Source organism: Lissotriton vulgaris, chromosome 5 (genome assembly GCF_964263255.1).
Source record: "Lissotriton vulgaris chromosome 5, aLisVul1.2, whole genome shotgun sequence".
NCBI classification, from domain to species: domain Eukaryota; kingdom Metazoa; phylum Chordata; class Amphibia; order Caudata; family Salamandridae; genus Lissotriton; species Lissotriton vulgaris.
The window spans coordinates 1,962,777,074-1,962,794,160 of NC_141693.1; the positions used below are offsets into that span (position 1 = coordinate 1,962,777,074).

The 17,087-nt window shown below is 45.7% G+C and overlaps 1 protein-coding gene across 1 annotated transcript in view; it reads right to left on the minus strand.

Moving 5' to 3' along the window:
• Positions 1 to 17,087, minus strand: part of MSH5 (mutS homolog 5) — a 1,348,607-nt gene that overhangs the window by 624,077 nt on the left and 707,443 nt on the right. The window contains exon 13 of the mRNA XM_086920580.1: positions 4,509 to 4,637. Within this exon, the coding sequence (XP_086776706.1) occupies positions 4,509 to 4,637 (129 nt within the window). The remainder of the gene's footprint in view (positions 1 to 4,508; positions 4,638 to 17,087) is intronic.

Consider the following 17,087-nt stretch of genomic DNA (forward strand, 5'->3'; position numbering starts at 1 on the left):
GCCATGCTCGGCCCTGGATTTTCCCCGGGGCACATGCGATGCAGATCTAGTTAGACTGGGATGGCTAGGGAGCTGAAAGTGGTGAGCCTTAATGTCCGGGGACTAAACAATCCAGTGAAACGCTCTGCTGTCCTGTCCCTACTTGAACAGTCTGGGGGTGATGTCTGCCTCCTGCAGGAGACGCACCTCCTACACAAGGACGAGCGTCGAATACGAGATAAGAGATCCCCCCTTCAGTTGTGGTCGTCGGGCCTGGCTAAGAAAAATGGAGTTGCCCTCCTCTTTAGCTCCTGGATGCACTGTAAGGTCTTGGCTCATCTGGTGGATATACGGGGGAGATTCCTGGCAGTGCGAATAGGCGAATAGGCTGCACAGCTCAGGGTCCTGGTCAGTAGAGGGGAGGCAGTGGTTGGCAGATGGTGGTTTGCATGATGTGTGGCGGCTGCAACACCCCCAGGAGCGCGACTATACATATTACTCGGCTGCACACCCGACATATGCGCGCCTTGACCACTTTCTGGCCTCCTCCGCCCTGTTGCCCCACCTTCACGACGCGGATATGGCCCCCGATCCCTCTCAGACCATGCGCCCCTGTCGGTCATTTTCACCCTATGCGGCGTGCGCCCTCCCTCAGCTGGCTGGCGGTTGCGCGACTCCATGCTTCGCGCTGACACTGTAGTAGAGAAGATCAGGGACACTATCACGCATTACTTCGCCGAGAACCCCATCGGTGAAACGGCAATAGCATCTGTTTGGGAGGCGCTGAAGCTGGTGGTTAGGGGGGACTTTATTGCTTCGGCAGCCACATACTCCAAGCTTCGAAGAGATAAGAGGGAGGAACTGGAGAAGGAAGTCCGGGGCTTGGATGCTGTCCACAAGCGTACTGGGGCCCGCAGGGTTTGGAGAGAGCTCAAAACTAAGAGGCGCATGCTGAAACATCTTGACCTCGATAAGAAAGAATATGCGTTACTGCGCCTGCGTCATAAGTTCTATCTGAGTGGAGACAAGGGGGGTAAAATGCTCACGCATCGCTTGCGGGCCCAGGTCCAGTCTCGTGCCATTGCCGACATCCGGGATCTGTGGTGCGTACCACTGACACTGAGATCGCTGCGGCCTTTCGCCATTTCTACCAAACCTTGTACACAAAGGAGGGTTCACTGCCCGCTGACGGGCTCGGTCACGCCCTCTATGTCGGATGCTGCCATAACGGTCATACTTAAACCCGGCAAGGACCCCGCTGATTGTAGTTCCTACCGGCCAATCTCTCTCCTTAACATCGACGCCAAGCTCTTCGCGGGTATCCTCGCGGCGCGACTTAGCCCCCTTATGGATGGAGTGGTTGAACCGGACCAGTCGGGCTTCCTTCCCACCCGTCAAGGCAGTGACAACTCCAAGAGATTGCTGCACCTGCTGGATGGAGTCTACCGCGCAAAGACCCAGGCCTTCTTTCTATCCATCGATGCGGAGAAGGCCTTTGATATGGTCGAGTGGGGGTTCCATTTCCGAGTACTGCGGGCTTATGGACTAAAGGGCAATTTACTGTGCTGGATCCAGGCCCTGTATGCATCTCCAAAGGCGGTCGTGCGGGTCAATGGCTGTAGATCGGCGCCATTCTCTATCACCAGGGGGACACGGCAGGGGTGCCCTCTCTCGCCACTCCTGTTTGCGTTTTATATGGAGCCCTTTGTTCAACATGTCAGATCCCATCCCGACATTGCGGGCATTCGTTTAGGAGCCGGCAAGCATAAAATTAGCCTGTACGCTGATGATGTTATTATGACGCTTCAGAACCCTGCTGCCTCTCTGCGCTGCCTCTCTGCGGAGATTCGGGCTTTCCATGCCGCAGCCGGTTTTAAGGTCAACTTCACTAAATCTGAAATCCTCAACATTTCGATCCCGCCGGAGGAGGTCGCTGACCTGCAGCGGGATTTTGACTTCCGCTGGACACAATCGGACATCACGTATCTGGGCATTGGCCTTGCGTCGACCGTGCCTCAGACGCTTTCCCTGAATTTTACCAACCTGGTGGAACAAACTACCAATTCTATCTCCGCTTGGTTGTGCCTCAACCTGTCGTGGTTTGGCAGGTTAGCGGCTATCAAAATGACTCTTCTGCCCAGAATACTTTACGTCTTTCAAATGCTACCTCTTACACCGCCGAGGGGGGCTCTGAAAAAACTCCAGGGCTTGCTGAATAGATTCTTCTGGGACAACAAGCGCCCCCGTGCGGCCTTCGCGACGACCACATTCCCTAAAGCCGCTGGCGGTTTGGGCTTCCCTCATCTCATGGCCTACTTTCAGGCAGACTGTCTACGCTTCGTGGTCGAATGGAATAGGCCGGAATCGAGTAAACATTGGTTATTCATGGACCAGACAGTGGCGGGTTGCAACATTTGGCGGGAACTCTGGTTGCCTCGCAAGGATAGGGCATGGGGGTTATACTCCTCGCCAGTGACGTCACCAACACTTAAGGCATGGGATCAACTGGCAATTGGTAAAGGTTGGACTACCTTCCCCTCACCCATGACACCGATTGTGGACAATCCCGCCTTCCCCCCTGGCCTTGCATACCCGGTCTTTCATCGCTGGCGAGAGAAGGATTGTAAGAGGGTGGGTATGCTTTTTGATCTGGAGGGGCTTGTCCCCTTTTTGGAGCTCTGGTCTGAACATTCCCTAATGGATGTGTTGGATAGCTTTGCCTATGCGCAAGTAACTCATTGGGTGTCACGCCCGGCCAATGTGGCCTTGATGTCGCGCTCCCTAACAACCTTCGAGCAATGGCTCCTACGTAAAAAGAATGACCGGAGCCTTATCTCTGAACTATATGCCATGATCCTGCGTGATCCACAGCGGGGACGTACAAAAGCGCAGGTGCGTTGGGAGGAGGAGCTGGGGCGGCCACTCTCACAGAAGGAGTGGCAGCAGGTATTCTACCGCGCACATCACACGACAGCTAACACAGCGGATACGGAGTCGGCCTACAAGCTTGCGACATACTGGTACTATACACCGCCGCGCGTTGCATCCTGGGACAGGGCTAAATCCATACTTTTGCTGGAGAGGGTGCGGTATGTCGGGCAATCTCCTGCATTTGTTATGGCACTGCCCTAAGCTAGAACGATATTGGAAAACAGTTCTTGATGAACTAGACGCTGCGTTCCAGATCACATTACCTAGGCTACCCGAACATACACTACTAGGCCTCCCACACCCTGCTTGCTTTCCTCTTCGCACAACGCTAGGGCGACAAATTGCACTAGGATTGCTGACTGCACGACAGGTCCTGCTAGCGCGCTGGGGCTCCCCGGACGTCCCGGATGTGCGTGACTGGTTGTTGGGCCTGTGGCATGTCTTGGCGATGGAACGGCTCTCCTTGAATATGGATGGTAGAGGGTCTGAATATGCTTCCCTGTGGGCTCCGTTTCTGAGTCTTCTATCTAAGGAATTCAGAGAAGTTACATGCCCAAAGAACCTGCAAGTCCTACAGCTTATTCCTCTGGATCTGATTGGGGCTGTCCCAGGGCCCGAATTTCTGGGGACGGGCCTGGTTGGATCGGAGCGGTGGGTGTGATGCACGGACCTGAGCTGATGGTTGATGCGGAGTGGGGAGGGAGAGCGGGGGGGCATGGGGGAGATCGTCTAGGAGAGGAGGGATGGAGGGGGGCTGGGGGAGGTGTTCTTTGTTTTCTTTCTTTGTTCTGGCTGGTTTTCTTTTCTATGAAAATTGCTGCCTCTGCTATGCCGGTGGGGAATGCCCATGGTTTTTACTACGCAGGATCGCCCTCCGGGTTGTAGGTCCAAATGCCGTGTTTAATTACTGCTTGTTTACGCCCTGCCGGCGAATCGATGTAGGCAGCTGGGCTGTGTATGAAGCTAACTTGCTGCATAATAAAATGCTTGATTCTAAAAGAAACAAAAGGGAACCTTCCCCAAACACGGGCTGAAAGAAACTAAAAAAATAGTGCGCTTACACAAACTGAAATAGACAAAAGTGAAAGAATACAATGCTCCACCGGAGGGAGCAAAACACAAGAAGGAGGGACAAAAACACAGATTACCCACATAGAAGCATGCTTTTGGGACGGGCAAGCAAAGAAACAAATCCTAAGCAATGGGCGGGCTGTAAGCCCTTAGAGTGGATATGGCATGTCTCAATGAGACAGCACATGCACTGCCTAGGCGAGACCAAACAACTGGACATGTAAATCAGAGACAAGTGCTCATGGCCAGCCGAAAAATAATAACTAAACTCTTTTCACAGTTGCATTAGAGATTTCAGGGTCAGTGTTGCCACACATTGAAAATATGAAAATGTTCACCTAAGACATGATGAAAAGCAGCCCTCTTCTCTAAACGAATGACAGCGCTAAGCTTGTTAAACCTGACAAAACATAGCAAAGTGGTAAGCTCTAGAAATGACAAAGGAATAGCACCATGCACTGATAGAGGTGACAGAAAAGGAGGTTTGGCACAAAAATATCCAAGAGACACAACTGCAAATTACATACCACTTTACTGATCAGGCTGGCAATGTAGTTGAGGTCATCGGTAAATGCTTGGACCACTCTGGCAAACAGCTCGATGGACTGGGACAGGGAGCGGCAGGTGTCCCGGATTCCCACAGCACTGTATACGGTCTGATAAAAGAAACAATATCCACAATTTGAATTAGAGAAACATGTCATTTCTTCTGGGACGCAAGCATGAATGGCCATGCCTTTAACAAAAAGTAACTATTATACCATATCTGGAGCCAAGAGTAAGGAGTAGTTAACCTCTGAATGCAAGCGCCCTGCACAGCCCACAGACTAGAGAGGAAAAAGCCCTAGTAGCTTGGACAGTCAAGATTTGTCTCGGACAGAGACTCAAGTCTGATTTAAACTTTGGCAGAGTGTGTACCATTGCCATTGCAGAGTGTTTTACTCCCAACACCAAATTTAGGGATTTCCGCTGTGCCAGCGGACATCTCTTGTATATCCAGGAACCTCTGTCACAGCGGTTCTTGTAAATGCATTGAAAGTTCAACATGACAGAGCTGTATTACAAACTTAATTTTTTTTTTTTTCAAAAACAGAATCCAAAAGTGGGATTTTAGTTTAGAAAACTAAACAAAAAAAAAGATAACGGCCCCTCGCCATGGGAGTTTTTTTTCCTATGACGTAGGGAACATTTTGCAGTTTCATTGACTCCTACTGCCTGGTTTTACTTCGTAGTAACCAACAGTAAAAGTTGACATTTATTCACACACTCTAATATGGCAGGCAGACAAATGACAAAACCTCTAACGACCCTTACTCCGTTGGAGATGTATGTCGGCAGCAGAGTAATCTCCCGCCCGCCATGCTAATGATGCCCTTAGACTTTGTTGGAATTTGTCTGGAAGTGAGACTGCATCAAGGAAGACTACTGCTCCTGGTTCTTCAAATCTTCTTTGTCGTCTATGTCTGTGCTTCATCCAGGTTCTCCAAAAGTTGTTCCATTCTGGGTTGGATGGATCTTCAGCAATTTGACCCTTTTCCTGAACGTCATCTGATGATGTAGGATCATCCCTTGAAGGTCATCCTAGGAATTACCAGTGATGGTATCGGTCTTTGTGTTCTTGATGATGGGGTGGTGGAAAACTAGGTTGTGCTGGGTGCAGTGGAATAACTGGCACCATGAAACGTCTTTGATATGTGTGGAGCATACCCTGTAGACTTTGCAATAGGGATAGTGGCACCTGCACAATAGCTTTTTCTGAAGGCGAGTGTAGGAGGCTGGCTTGGTGCAAACTTATTTAAGTGAAGCACCTTGCATTAATCCAGACAACCCTTATGGTGATGTTAGTGGTCTGAGGCAACAATAGAAAGCTCTCTAAGTGGTAGGTGGGGGAAAGCAGCCCTAAGGCTTAGTTCAGATGGAGTGTTAAGCAGCTTGTTTAACCAAATCTAATCATATAGTGTAGATTAAATGAAAAAGAACCACACAGTGTATTTACAAAAATGTATGCGTAATTATTACACAATACTTTAATTGCAAACAGGTATGTAAGCACAATACACAGTGATCTCCAGGGGGAGACCAAACAATGGTTGTAAGTCGGAACAACAAATTCCTCTACCCCCACCTACCTTTACAACGCGGTCTCTACAACGACCGCGTCTTAACTCATGAAGTACTTTACTATACATTCCTTTACCATGAATTTTCGTGGTAAAGCAATTTGTGGCTATCCACGGATAAGGTTACCAGCCCCCTTCCTCTCCCCCTAAGCCCTGAATACATCCTCAACTTCCTAAACCTCCTCAAAACTACCTCAAACCCCCGACCCCCTAAAAATCTACCCAAACCCCACGACCACCTAAAAACGATGCCAAACCCCCTCCCTAAAAACGACCCCAACCCCCACCCCCTAAAAACGACCCCAAACCACCACCCCCTAAAAACTACCCTGAAACCCCGCTTACCTGTCCTGTTTGCTTTCCGAACCTCCTCTCTCCCCACCCATCCCGAACACTAGACCGAATTTGCCTTAACCCTGCACATGCGTGGATAAGACAAAGTCATTGTTAGGGTAAGTCGTCGTTCGGCTTGCAGGCTTCCAGAACTCGCGGCTCTGGCTTTGTTGTTCCGGATGTTTCCCCCAAACAATATACTAAGAAAGTGTAATATGAACTGTGACCAAAGTCAGGACTTGGACCAGGAGACTCAGAAGAGCTTGAGACACAAGGAACCACCCAAGGTAATTACCCAGGAACCCCACAGAGACTGTGTAGAGCGGGAAGACAGTCGCGTACTCAATACAAGCCAACGGGAAAGTCTCAGTTGCAGTTTCAAAGAAGAAGGACCCTTCCCAGTGGACCTTGAAGAAACCCAGTGAAAGACAGAAGGTTGGAGAGTCACCTCACCCATGGATACCACAGGAAACAGGATGCCTACACCAGGGAAGCTGGGTGCATAGGTGCGAAGTATTGTCGGAAACTGCAGTAGGGTTCACTGATAGAATATCGACCCCCAAAATATTCCCATACACAAATATCGAGTTATAGATATCGAAGTCAAAAATATCGACATTCTATATTTATAATGGTAAGTATAAAAATATCGGAAAACAATTATTGAAATCAAATGTAATATACGTATAAAAATAATATTACATAATAAAATTACCTTAAAAAAATTAGATTTAATATACATTTTAGCAAATATAACAAATACATTGAATCTAAAAAATGTAAACATACGTATATAAAATATCATATATATTTATATATATTTACTTTATAACAATTAATAATTTGAATCTATTTTATAATTGTATATATGAAAATGTACAAATAAATATATATATTTATCTCCACATGGGGTGGTGGGAAGAAATGGTTGTCAGGAAGATGTATTGTAATGAGTGGTCTATGAACATCGTAAAATGGATACGCTTTATAGACGATTTATTTATTGTTTGGAAAGGGGACAAGCAGAGTGCCGAGGTTTTCATAAAAAAACTAAATGTGAATTATTTAAGTCTGCAATTCACTTATGAAATTAGTGACAACAATATTTGTTTTTTGGATGTGGAGACATACATTGAAGAGAATACCATACATACACTTCTCCACAGAAAACCCACAGCAGGCAATACCATACTGCACTCTACCAGTTTTCATCCAAAACACACTAAAGGTAGTATCCCCTATGGGGAATTTCTAAGAATACGCAGGATCTGCAGCAGGGATAGCGAATTACACACAGCACAACAAAGTTGTAAACATAGAATTTTAGCTAGAGGCTATTCTGAGCGGAGTTTAAATCAAGCAATTGAAAATACCTAATCTAAGTTACATGAGGACCTCCTTTTTAAGCCATCAAGGAACAGGATGAAACATTTAGCCAAAACTGAAAGCACCACTAGTTGCCCCATATTACTTATAACATTCAGCAAACAAAGAGAAAGAATCAGACAGATCGTCAAGAAAAACTGGTATATGATTTAAAGTGACCCCATAATTTGGGACAAAATGCCAGTATCGCCCATAATCACTTTCCGTCGATCATGTAGTACAAGTGATTACTAGTAAACAGCAGTCCAGAACTGTCTAAGAATACAAACTGGCTAAGCAAACGAAAGGGATTGGTTAGGTGCACAAGTTGCAAAGCCTGTAAACATGCTGAGAATCGTACAATATACAATACAGGCTTTAAAGACAATCCCACGATCATTAACAAATATTTAAATTTTAAGTCTGAGTGCGCAGTATATGTACTGGAATGTACTTGTGGGTTAAAGTATGTGGGGAGTACCCGTCTCCGAGTACATAAAAGGATCTTACAGCATTTAAGGGCCATCCCTAATAACGAAAGTGCATATCCGGTGGCCTGCCATTTTAATGAGATCCATGACAGAAAAACAACAGATTTAAAATACTATGTAATTGACAATGTCCCCCCTTTACGTAGAGGAGGGAACAGGGATGCAGTACTCAGAAGACTAGAAACTAAGCTAATTTCAGAAATAGACAGCAAAAGTCTGCATGGTCTTAATACATCGGAAGACCTCTATACATGGCTATAAGTCTGGTTTTACTAAATTCCGTATCCTACGATGTGAAGTGATGCATGAATTTTAGGTCAAGTGTATAGTTATCTTTTAATACATATATATTTATACCCATTTTAAATATTTTTATATATTTATCTGCTATATACTCCTCCTCTTTTCCTCATGGTTTCTCTGAAAATTATGCTCATGGGCTCATGTCATAAGAATATAGACTTTTAACACACGGATATACAATATCTCATTATGCTGGCTAGAGTAATGTGTATATTTTTGCACTTTGAATAATTTGCACAGGAATTTGCATGTAGCATCTTTTGCACAGAATATATTACTACATTTATTCTCAGGATATATTAGCTACCATTTTACGTCATGGCAGGATAGTATGGTCACTATGGGCGACACATAAATATACAATCTACTGATTTACCAATTGATATGCACCCTCCCAACAGGATGTCTTAAATGGTTTATAATGGAAAAGATGTTTCTTTTTAAATTATTTATATTTAATTATATGCTTTTAACGAGTATTTATACAGTTATTTATAAAGCATATACACCTGTTACTCTGAATCGGATTAACTGCCAAACAATTATGACAGTAACCAGGACAGTACACTATATTGTCTAGATTACCCTTATGATCAAGGGTAAATCGTAACAAGCATGAATGAAATCTTACTGGACTCTTGTTGATCCAGAGTTAGTAGCAAATATAAGCAAAATGTTCAATGTGTCGGTCGCAATGGTAACATGTATTTTACAGACATGACCTTCAACCATAAAGCTCACAACTTAATTTTCACAAATTGAAAACAGTCCATATATTTAAAAATGTAATGAAATGAATTGTGAACAAATGTTTGAACAATTCTAGCAACTTTAAATTGTAGGTAATTGCATGACTGAAAAATGTAGTGTTACAAAAACGGAAGTATTTTGTTTATGTTGTTTGGCAAAGGTAGCACTCTGGCATTTTAAATAACAAGAGAAACTCGGTGAAGCCCAAAACGTGTCTTGGTGGCCAAAAACAGCAGAAAATAAAATAACGCAGCACAAAGAAAAAATGAAATAAATAAATAAATGGCAGCCGAAAACAGCACAAAACAAAATAACGCTGCACCAAGGTATCGAATATATATATATATATATATATATATATATATATATATATATATATATATATATATATATATATACACACACACAGCAATAACATAAAATCTAATAAAAAAAATTATATTAAAAATTAAAACATTAAACTATTTAAAAATCTTTAAACTTACATTATCCATTTTAGTGAGTGCAACAGTAGGTGAAGTGTTGGATAGTGGAGGGGTAAAAATGACTATTTCCACTCCAGTGAGTGCAACAGTAGGGTAAGTGTTGGATAACAGAGGGGTCAAAATTATTATTCCCACTCCAGTGAGTGCAGCAGTAGGGAAAGTGTTGGATAGCGGAGGGGTAAAAATGACTATTCCCACTCCAGTGAGTGCAACAGTAAAAAAAAGTGTTGGATAGCGGTGGGGTAAAAATTATTATTCCCACACCAGTGACTGCAACAGTAGGGAAAGTGTTGGATAGCGAAGGGGTAAATATTACTATTCCCACTCCTGTTAGTGCAACAGTAGGGAAAGTGCTATTCCCATTCCAGTGTGTGCGACAGTAGGGAAAGTGTTGGATAGTGGAGCGGTAGAAAATAATATTTCCACTCCAGTTACTGCAAAACTATAGAAATTGTTGGATAGCGGAGGGAAAAAAATGCTATTCCTTCTCCTGTTTGGGCAACAGTAGGGAACGTGTTTGATAGTGGAGGAATAAAAATGACTATTCCCACTCCAGTGAGTGCAACAGTAGGGAAAGTGTTGAATAGCGGAGCGGAAAAAATTACTATTTCCACTCCAGTGAGTGCAACAGTAGGGAAAGTGTTGGATAGCGGAGGGGTAGAAAATATTATTTTCACTCCAGTTAGTGCAATACTAGGGAAATGTTTGGATAGCGGAGGGATAAAAAATACTATTCATTTTCAATAATATTCAGAATGAGAATGTCTGAACTTTCACCTTTATTTCAAATCAGAAACTGACAGTATAAAATCCCCTTGCTCTTCAGCATGCAGGTACCAGCTCTAATACTTTTCTTCAAGAAGGATGTTGAATTCTTCTAGCAGACAGCTCAATGGAGTTTATGCAACTTTTTGGAATTTCCAGACAAGGGATTGAACTTCAAGGTATAGCTATTTTGCACACTATTCAGTACCCACCTGTCTTCCTAGCTTGCACAACCTTTCAAGATGATTTGGGATACTTTTGCACATCAGAGTGGGTGACCAGAAATTAGGAAAACAGGCGTTAATGTTTTCTGCCAGCAGAGGTGTCTTTTGCTGCTGCTTAGGTATACTGAGGACCTATAGTTGGTCATCTTTGAAGCAAAGATTGTATTTAATGCAGCTAGTGTTGATGTCATTGCAATGTCTGTAATGGTGCTTTTGGTACTCTATTCTCTTCTCCAGTCATACTACTATAAGTGTCTTCTCCACAGGCTCCCACGTCGCCTTCGACCACACCACTGAACTCCACTGGACCGACCACCGCTGCATCCATTTCACCTTCAAGAAACCAACCATGCACCTCCGCACCGAACAGCTGCCGCGCCGCTGCTGTAGCAAAGTCACCGAAGACAGCTGATCACCTCCCTTGCTAAGAACCCACCCACCGACCCCACCAACCCAGATGGCGCAGACCAAAACCTCAGACAGTGGATCGACGACTGCGCCAACACCCTCACCCCGCTCAAAAAACCCTCCAACAGCCACGCCAACAATAGAGCCAACTGGTTCACAGACGAGCTCCAGACCTCTAAACGCGCATGCCGGAAACAGGAGAAGACATGGCCCCACGAACGCAGACCGGACAACCACGCAGGCCACAAGGACGCCACCCGCAGACACCACCACCTCATCAGATTAGCCAAGAGATCCTCCTTCAAAGACCGCTTGGATAACAACGCACACAACAGCAAACAGCTCTTCAGCATCGTAAAGGAACCATCCAACCCCTGCGCCAATGCCAAGGACATCCCGCCCTCACAAGAACTGGGCGACTCACTAGCCATCTTCTTCCACCGCAAGATCGCTGACATCCACGACAGCTTCAACACCATGACCGCCCTGACTACGCCAGACTCCACCTCCCCTGTGAACACCACCAGCGCCAACCGTCTGACTTCCTGGTCCAACGTCAACGACGACGAGACACGCAAGGTCATGAACTCCATTCACTCAAGATCTCCGTCTGACCCGTGCCCACACCATGTATTCAACAAAGCAGACGCAGCCATCACAGTCCAACTACGGAAGGTCATCAACATCTCCTTCGAAACAGCAACATTCCCGGAAAGCTGGATGCACGCCGAAATCAACGCCCTCCTCAAGAAGCCCAAAGCGGACCCCAAGGACCTCAAGAACTTCCGGCCCATCCCCCTGCTCCCGTTCCCGACAAAGGTCATCGAGAAAATCATCAACATGCAACTGGCCCGCAACCTCGAAGACAACAACATCTTGGACCAGTCCCAGTCCGGATTCAGACGAAAACACAGCTCCGAGACAGCCCTCATCGCCGCCACAGACGACATCAGGCGCCAACTAGACAACGGCGAAATATCAGCCCTCATCCTCCTGGACCTGTCAGCCACCTTCGACACGGTCTGCCATCACACTCTAAAGACACGCCTCATAGAAGCCGGAATCCAAGAAAAGGCTCTTGACTGGACCAAGTCCTTCCTCTCCGGCAGAACCCAGAGCGTCTGCCTCCCACCCTTCCGATCCGAAGCCACCGACATCATCTGCTGCGTCCCCCAAGGCTCATCCCTCAGCCCAACCCTGTTCAACATCTACATGGCCCCCCTCGCACAAGTGGCCCGCCATCACGACCTCAACATCATCTCCTACGCTGACGACACCCAGTTCATCCTCTCCCTCACCAAGGACCCACACACCACCAAAACCAACCTCCACAAGGGAATGAAGGCTGTTGCCGATTGGATGAGGAGCAGCTGTCTGAAGCTGAACTCGGACATTTGAAGTCCTCATCCTTGGACCCACCCCCTCAGCCTGGGATGACTCCTGTTGGCCGACCACACTAGGAACAGCACCAACACCCGCCGACCATGCACGCAATCTAGGATTCATCCTCGACTCCTCCCTCTCCATGTCTAAGCAGGTCAACGCCGTCTCGTCCTCCTGCTACAACACCCTCCGCATGCTCCGCAGGATTTACAAGTGGATCCCGACAAAAACAAGAACGGTGACACAGTCCCTCGTCAGCAGCAGACTGGACTACGGCAACGCACTCTACCCAGGAATCCCAGCCAAACACCTATGACGACTACAACGCATCCAAAACGCCTCCGCCCGACTGATCATCAACGTCCTCCGCCGCAGCCACATCACCCACCACCTGAGAGACCTACACTGGCTCCCGGTCGACAAGAGGATCACCTTCAAACTCCTCACCCACACACACAAAGCACTCCACAACGCCGGACCAGCCTACCTGACAGCAGCTTTCACACCCCCACCCGCCAGCTCCGCTCCACCAGCCTCGCTGCTGTCCCCCGCATCCAACGAATGACCTCAGGCAGCAGATGGTTCTCCTACCTCGCCGCCAAGACCTGGAACACCCTCCCTACACACATACAGCAGACCCAAGACTTACTCGCCTTCAGAAGACTTCTCAAGACCTGGCTCTTCGAGAAGTAGCAGCACCCCCCTTCCCTCAGCGCCATGGGACCCTCACGGGTAAGTAGCGTGCTTTACAAGTACTTTGAATTGATTGATTGATTGACAGATTCTGAATTTCCAAGATACATTTCATAATCTGCCACAAAATAATGTACTGGAGAATGGTAGAATAAGCTGTATATCAGGCTTAAATCTGTGATGTGAAGCCACGAGGACCTTTTGTCAGTAAGTGAAAAAGTGGGCAAAGTCCAGAGATCTCCCCAGGTGCGCATAAACATCAGTAGTCAGAAGGTTTTCTGTTTCACCAACCCGCTCTCTAGATTTTCTACATGAACATCTGAGGTTTCGGGGGGAAAGGATAACGGGAAGAGAAACACCAGCTGAGATGACATTCCGCTTGTTCCAAAAGAGGATTTTGTCTATGTTTCAGCCCACACTGGCTCTGACCAAAGAACAGATATTACAATATATAGCTTCATATATATATATAATCACAGTTAACAATAATATTTGCGATTATTACTAAATGTGAGCACATAAATCAAATACTTATTGATAAAATTATATCATACAGGATATTAAGGCGTTCACGGCTTAGGGACTCAGTTTTCAGTTACTGTTCAATGAAAAACTGTTTCTTCACAATGTCTGTATATCACAATCCAGGTTAGTGGAAACACTTTACTATCACTCATGAGTTAGTAATGATAAGCAAGCAAGCAAAGCATACACATGTATTAAATCCTTGAACATGTGTATGAATTGAGCAATCCACCAGGCCTTTGAGTGAAAACAGTCTAGAGTTTATTTATTTTATTTATTTATTTTAAACATTTATAAAGCACAACATATACCCATGGGTGTCTTGGCGCTGTGACTTAAGCTAGCAGTCTCTGGTTAATCAAGGTATCTACCTTAGGGAATGTTTGTGCTGAACGGGTATTGGTCAAATAGCCAAGTTTTTACAAGTTTCCTGAATTGAAGTAATGAGGGTGCCGATTTTAGTTCCATTGGAAGCATGTTCCATAGTTTGGCTGCGGAGTTAATAAAGCATTGGTCGCCCCATTTAACAGTCCTGGTTCGTGGGACTACCAGAAGAAGTCTCTGTTCCGATCGAAGAGATCTTTTCGGAAGGTAGTGGCATAGTTTCTGTTTAAGAAACGCTGGGCCCTGACCCTTGAGAGCTTTAAAGGTGAGACACAAGGTCTTGAATCTGATGCGGTTTCTCACCGTCAACCAGTGGTAGTTTCTTATTGCTTGCTTGGTGGACTGAAATCTGGGGATGCCCGATAGCAGCCTTGCAGCAGCATTTTGAATAAGCTGCAGTTTGGCCACCACCCTTGCCTGCGCGTTTACAAAGAGTCCGTTACAGTAATCAAGTGATGAGAGTACTAAGGAGCTCACCACTGTTTTCCTTGTACTTTCGGGTAAATAGGGCAGGATTTTTCTAATGATCTTGAGCTTGTAGAAGGCGGAAGACGCGACCTGATTGGCATGGTTAGCGAAACTGAGATTGTCGTCAAAGATAATTCCCAGATTCCTAACCTTATGCACCCGTTCTGGGGGGGCTCCAAGCGAAGTTGGCCACCATGTATTGGACCATTGTGGGGATAATTTTCCGAAGATCATTACCTCCGTTTTATCTGAATTGAGACGCAAGCAGTTCTCAGCCATCCAATCCTTAATAGCCACCATACCTTCCTGGAAACTGGCAGCTACTTCTTCACCGTCGTTCTTAATCGCGATCACCAATTGGGTGTCGTCGGCGTATGAGGTAAGGCTCATCCGGTAGTTCTTGATTACCCTAGCTAAGTCCGACACGTAGATGTTAAAGAGTGTCGGACTTAGGGATGAGCCTTGCGGAACGCCACATGGGAGGGCGAGCTCGATGGATTGAAATTCGCCCAAGGTCACTGCTTGCGTCCTGTTCGACAGAAACGAGGCCAGAAGCTCTTTGGCCAGTGAGCAAATGCCCATTTCTTCGACACGGTCAATCAAGACAGCATGATTGACCGTGTCGAAGGCTGCCGAGAGGTCTAGCAGGACTAATATCGCTGTTCCTCCTTGGTCCCTGATGGTTCTAATATCATCGGCAGCCTTTATAAGAGCGGTCTCAGTTCCATGAAGTTTGCGAAATCCGAACTGGGACTCGTCCAGGAGATTGTTCTGTTCAATATACTCGGCTAATTGGCTATTCATAACTTTCTCCACTATTTTGGCTAGAAAAGGCAAGCTGGCGATAGGTCTGTAGTTTTTAAGGATTGTTTTCTCTAGACCACTCTTTTTGAGGAGGGGTTTCAGTAGTGTATTTTTTAACTTGTCTGGGAAAATGCTGGAATGAAACATAGCGTTGCAGATTGGAGTGATGACTTCACTAACCAAGTCATTTACTGGAATGAGAATTTTAGGGGGGCAAGGATCTAAAGATGAGCCTGTTTTTACCTGTCTCATGATATCTATTATCTCTTCCTTCGTCACATCCCTGAATTTAGCAAATGAGCAATCCGGGATCTTTTTTAGTTGTTTTGGTTGCATGTTGGTATTGGATGCAGTCACCGAAAATTCGGAATAAATGTCATTAACTTTTGAGAAGAAGAAGCTTGCTAAATTATTGCAGAATTCCTGTGTTTGGGGGGGACTCAAGTCTAGTACTTTCCCTGACAAAGTCTTGACTACTTCAAACAGTTGTCGGCTTGAATTTTTCGAATTTTCAATTTGCTGCTCAAAATATTTCTTTTTTTCCTCCTGAATCATTTTTTTGTAAGTGGCTAATTCATTTTTATACTTGGCTTTACTCGTGTTATCATAAGTTTTTCGCCATATTCTTTCCTCATGTCTACAGATCTGTTTTTGCTTTCTGAGGGTCTCTGAATACCACGGTGCAGAAGGCACTTGTCTATTTTTCGAGATAGTTTTTAGTGGAGCATGCTTTTCCACCGCGTTGCCTACCCAATTAAGAAACTGACCCACTGCTTCAGTAGGATTAAGCTGAATTTCCGGGCGAGTATTGGTCAAGGACGTCCTGAAGGTGTCGTAATCGATGTCCTTCCATACTCTGAATTTATTCTGAGAAAAGATCTGTTTAACAGGGTTAATCCGTTTACTCGGAAGGCGACACACAATGGCATGATGATCTGTCCATGTCAGTGGCAATATGTTGGAAACCTCCAACTCGTTGATGTTAGAGAAAATGGCATCCAGGGTGTGTCCTGCTTCGTGAGTGGGTGCCTTTATGTGCTGGTATAAACCCAGTGTGTGACATTCAGCTAGAAGGGCTTGAGTGTCAACCTCATCTGTCTTGTCTAAATGAAAATTTAGGTCTCCCAGTGCCATAAAGCAATCCTCGATGGCTAGGGGTTCCATCCAAGAAGTAAAGGAGGAAAGAAACTCTGCGCGGGGGCCAGGAGGTCTATATATGAGCACTCCTTTAAGGTTGTGTGAAGGGTTTAGGTTGATAATGAAATGTAACGCCTCGCATGCTAGCGATGGCACAGGGGAGATTCTGACAGGGAAAATATCTCGGCTAATGATTGCCAAGCCTCCTCCTCTTTTTCCCCCCTGCCTGTCCCTCCTAAACACATTGTAGCCGTCTGGTACTGCTACCTGTAAATCGGGCTCGGATGAATCATCCATCCATGTTTCCGTTACAAAAAGGATGTCTATTGCATGGTCCGCAATTAAATCGGCTATATCTTGCCTGTGGCAGGCCAGGGAGCGAGCATTAATGAGGAAGATGGATATATTAGTGGGTTTAGTAGAGCCATCAGTCCGATGGTTGGATTTATTATTGAATAGCGGTACGGA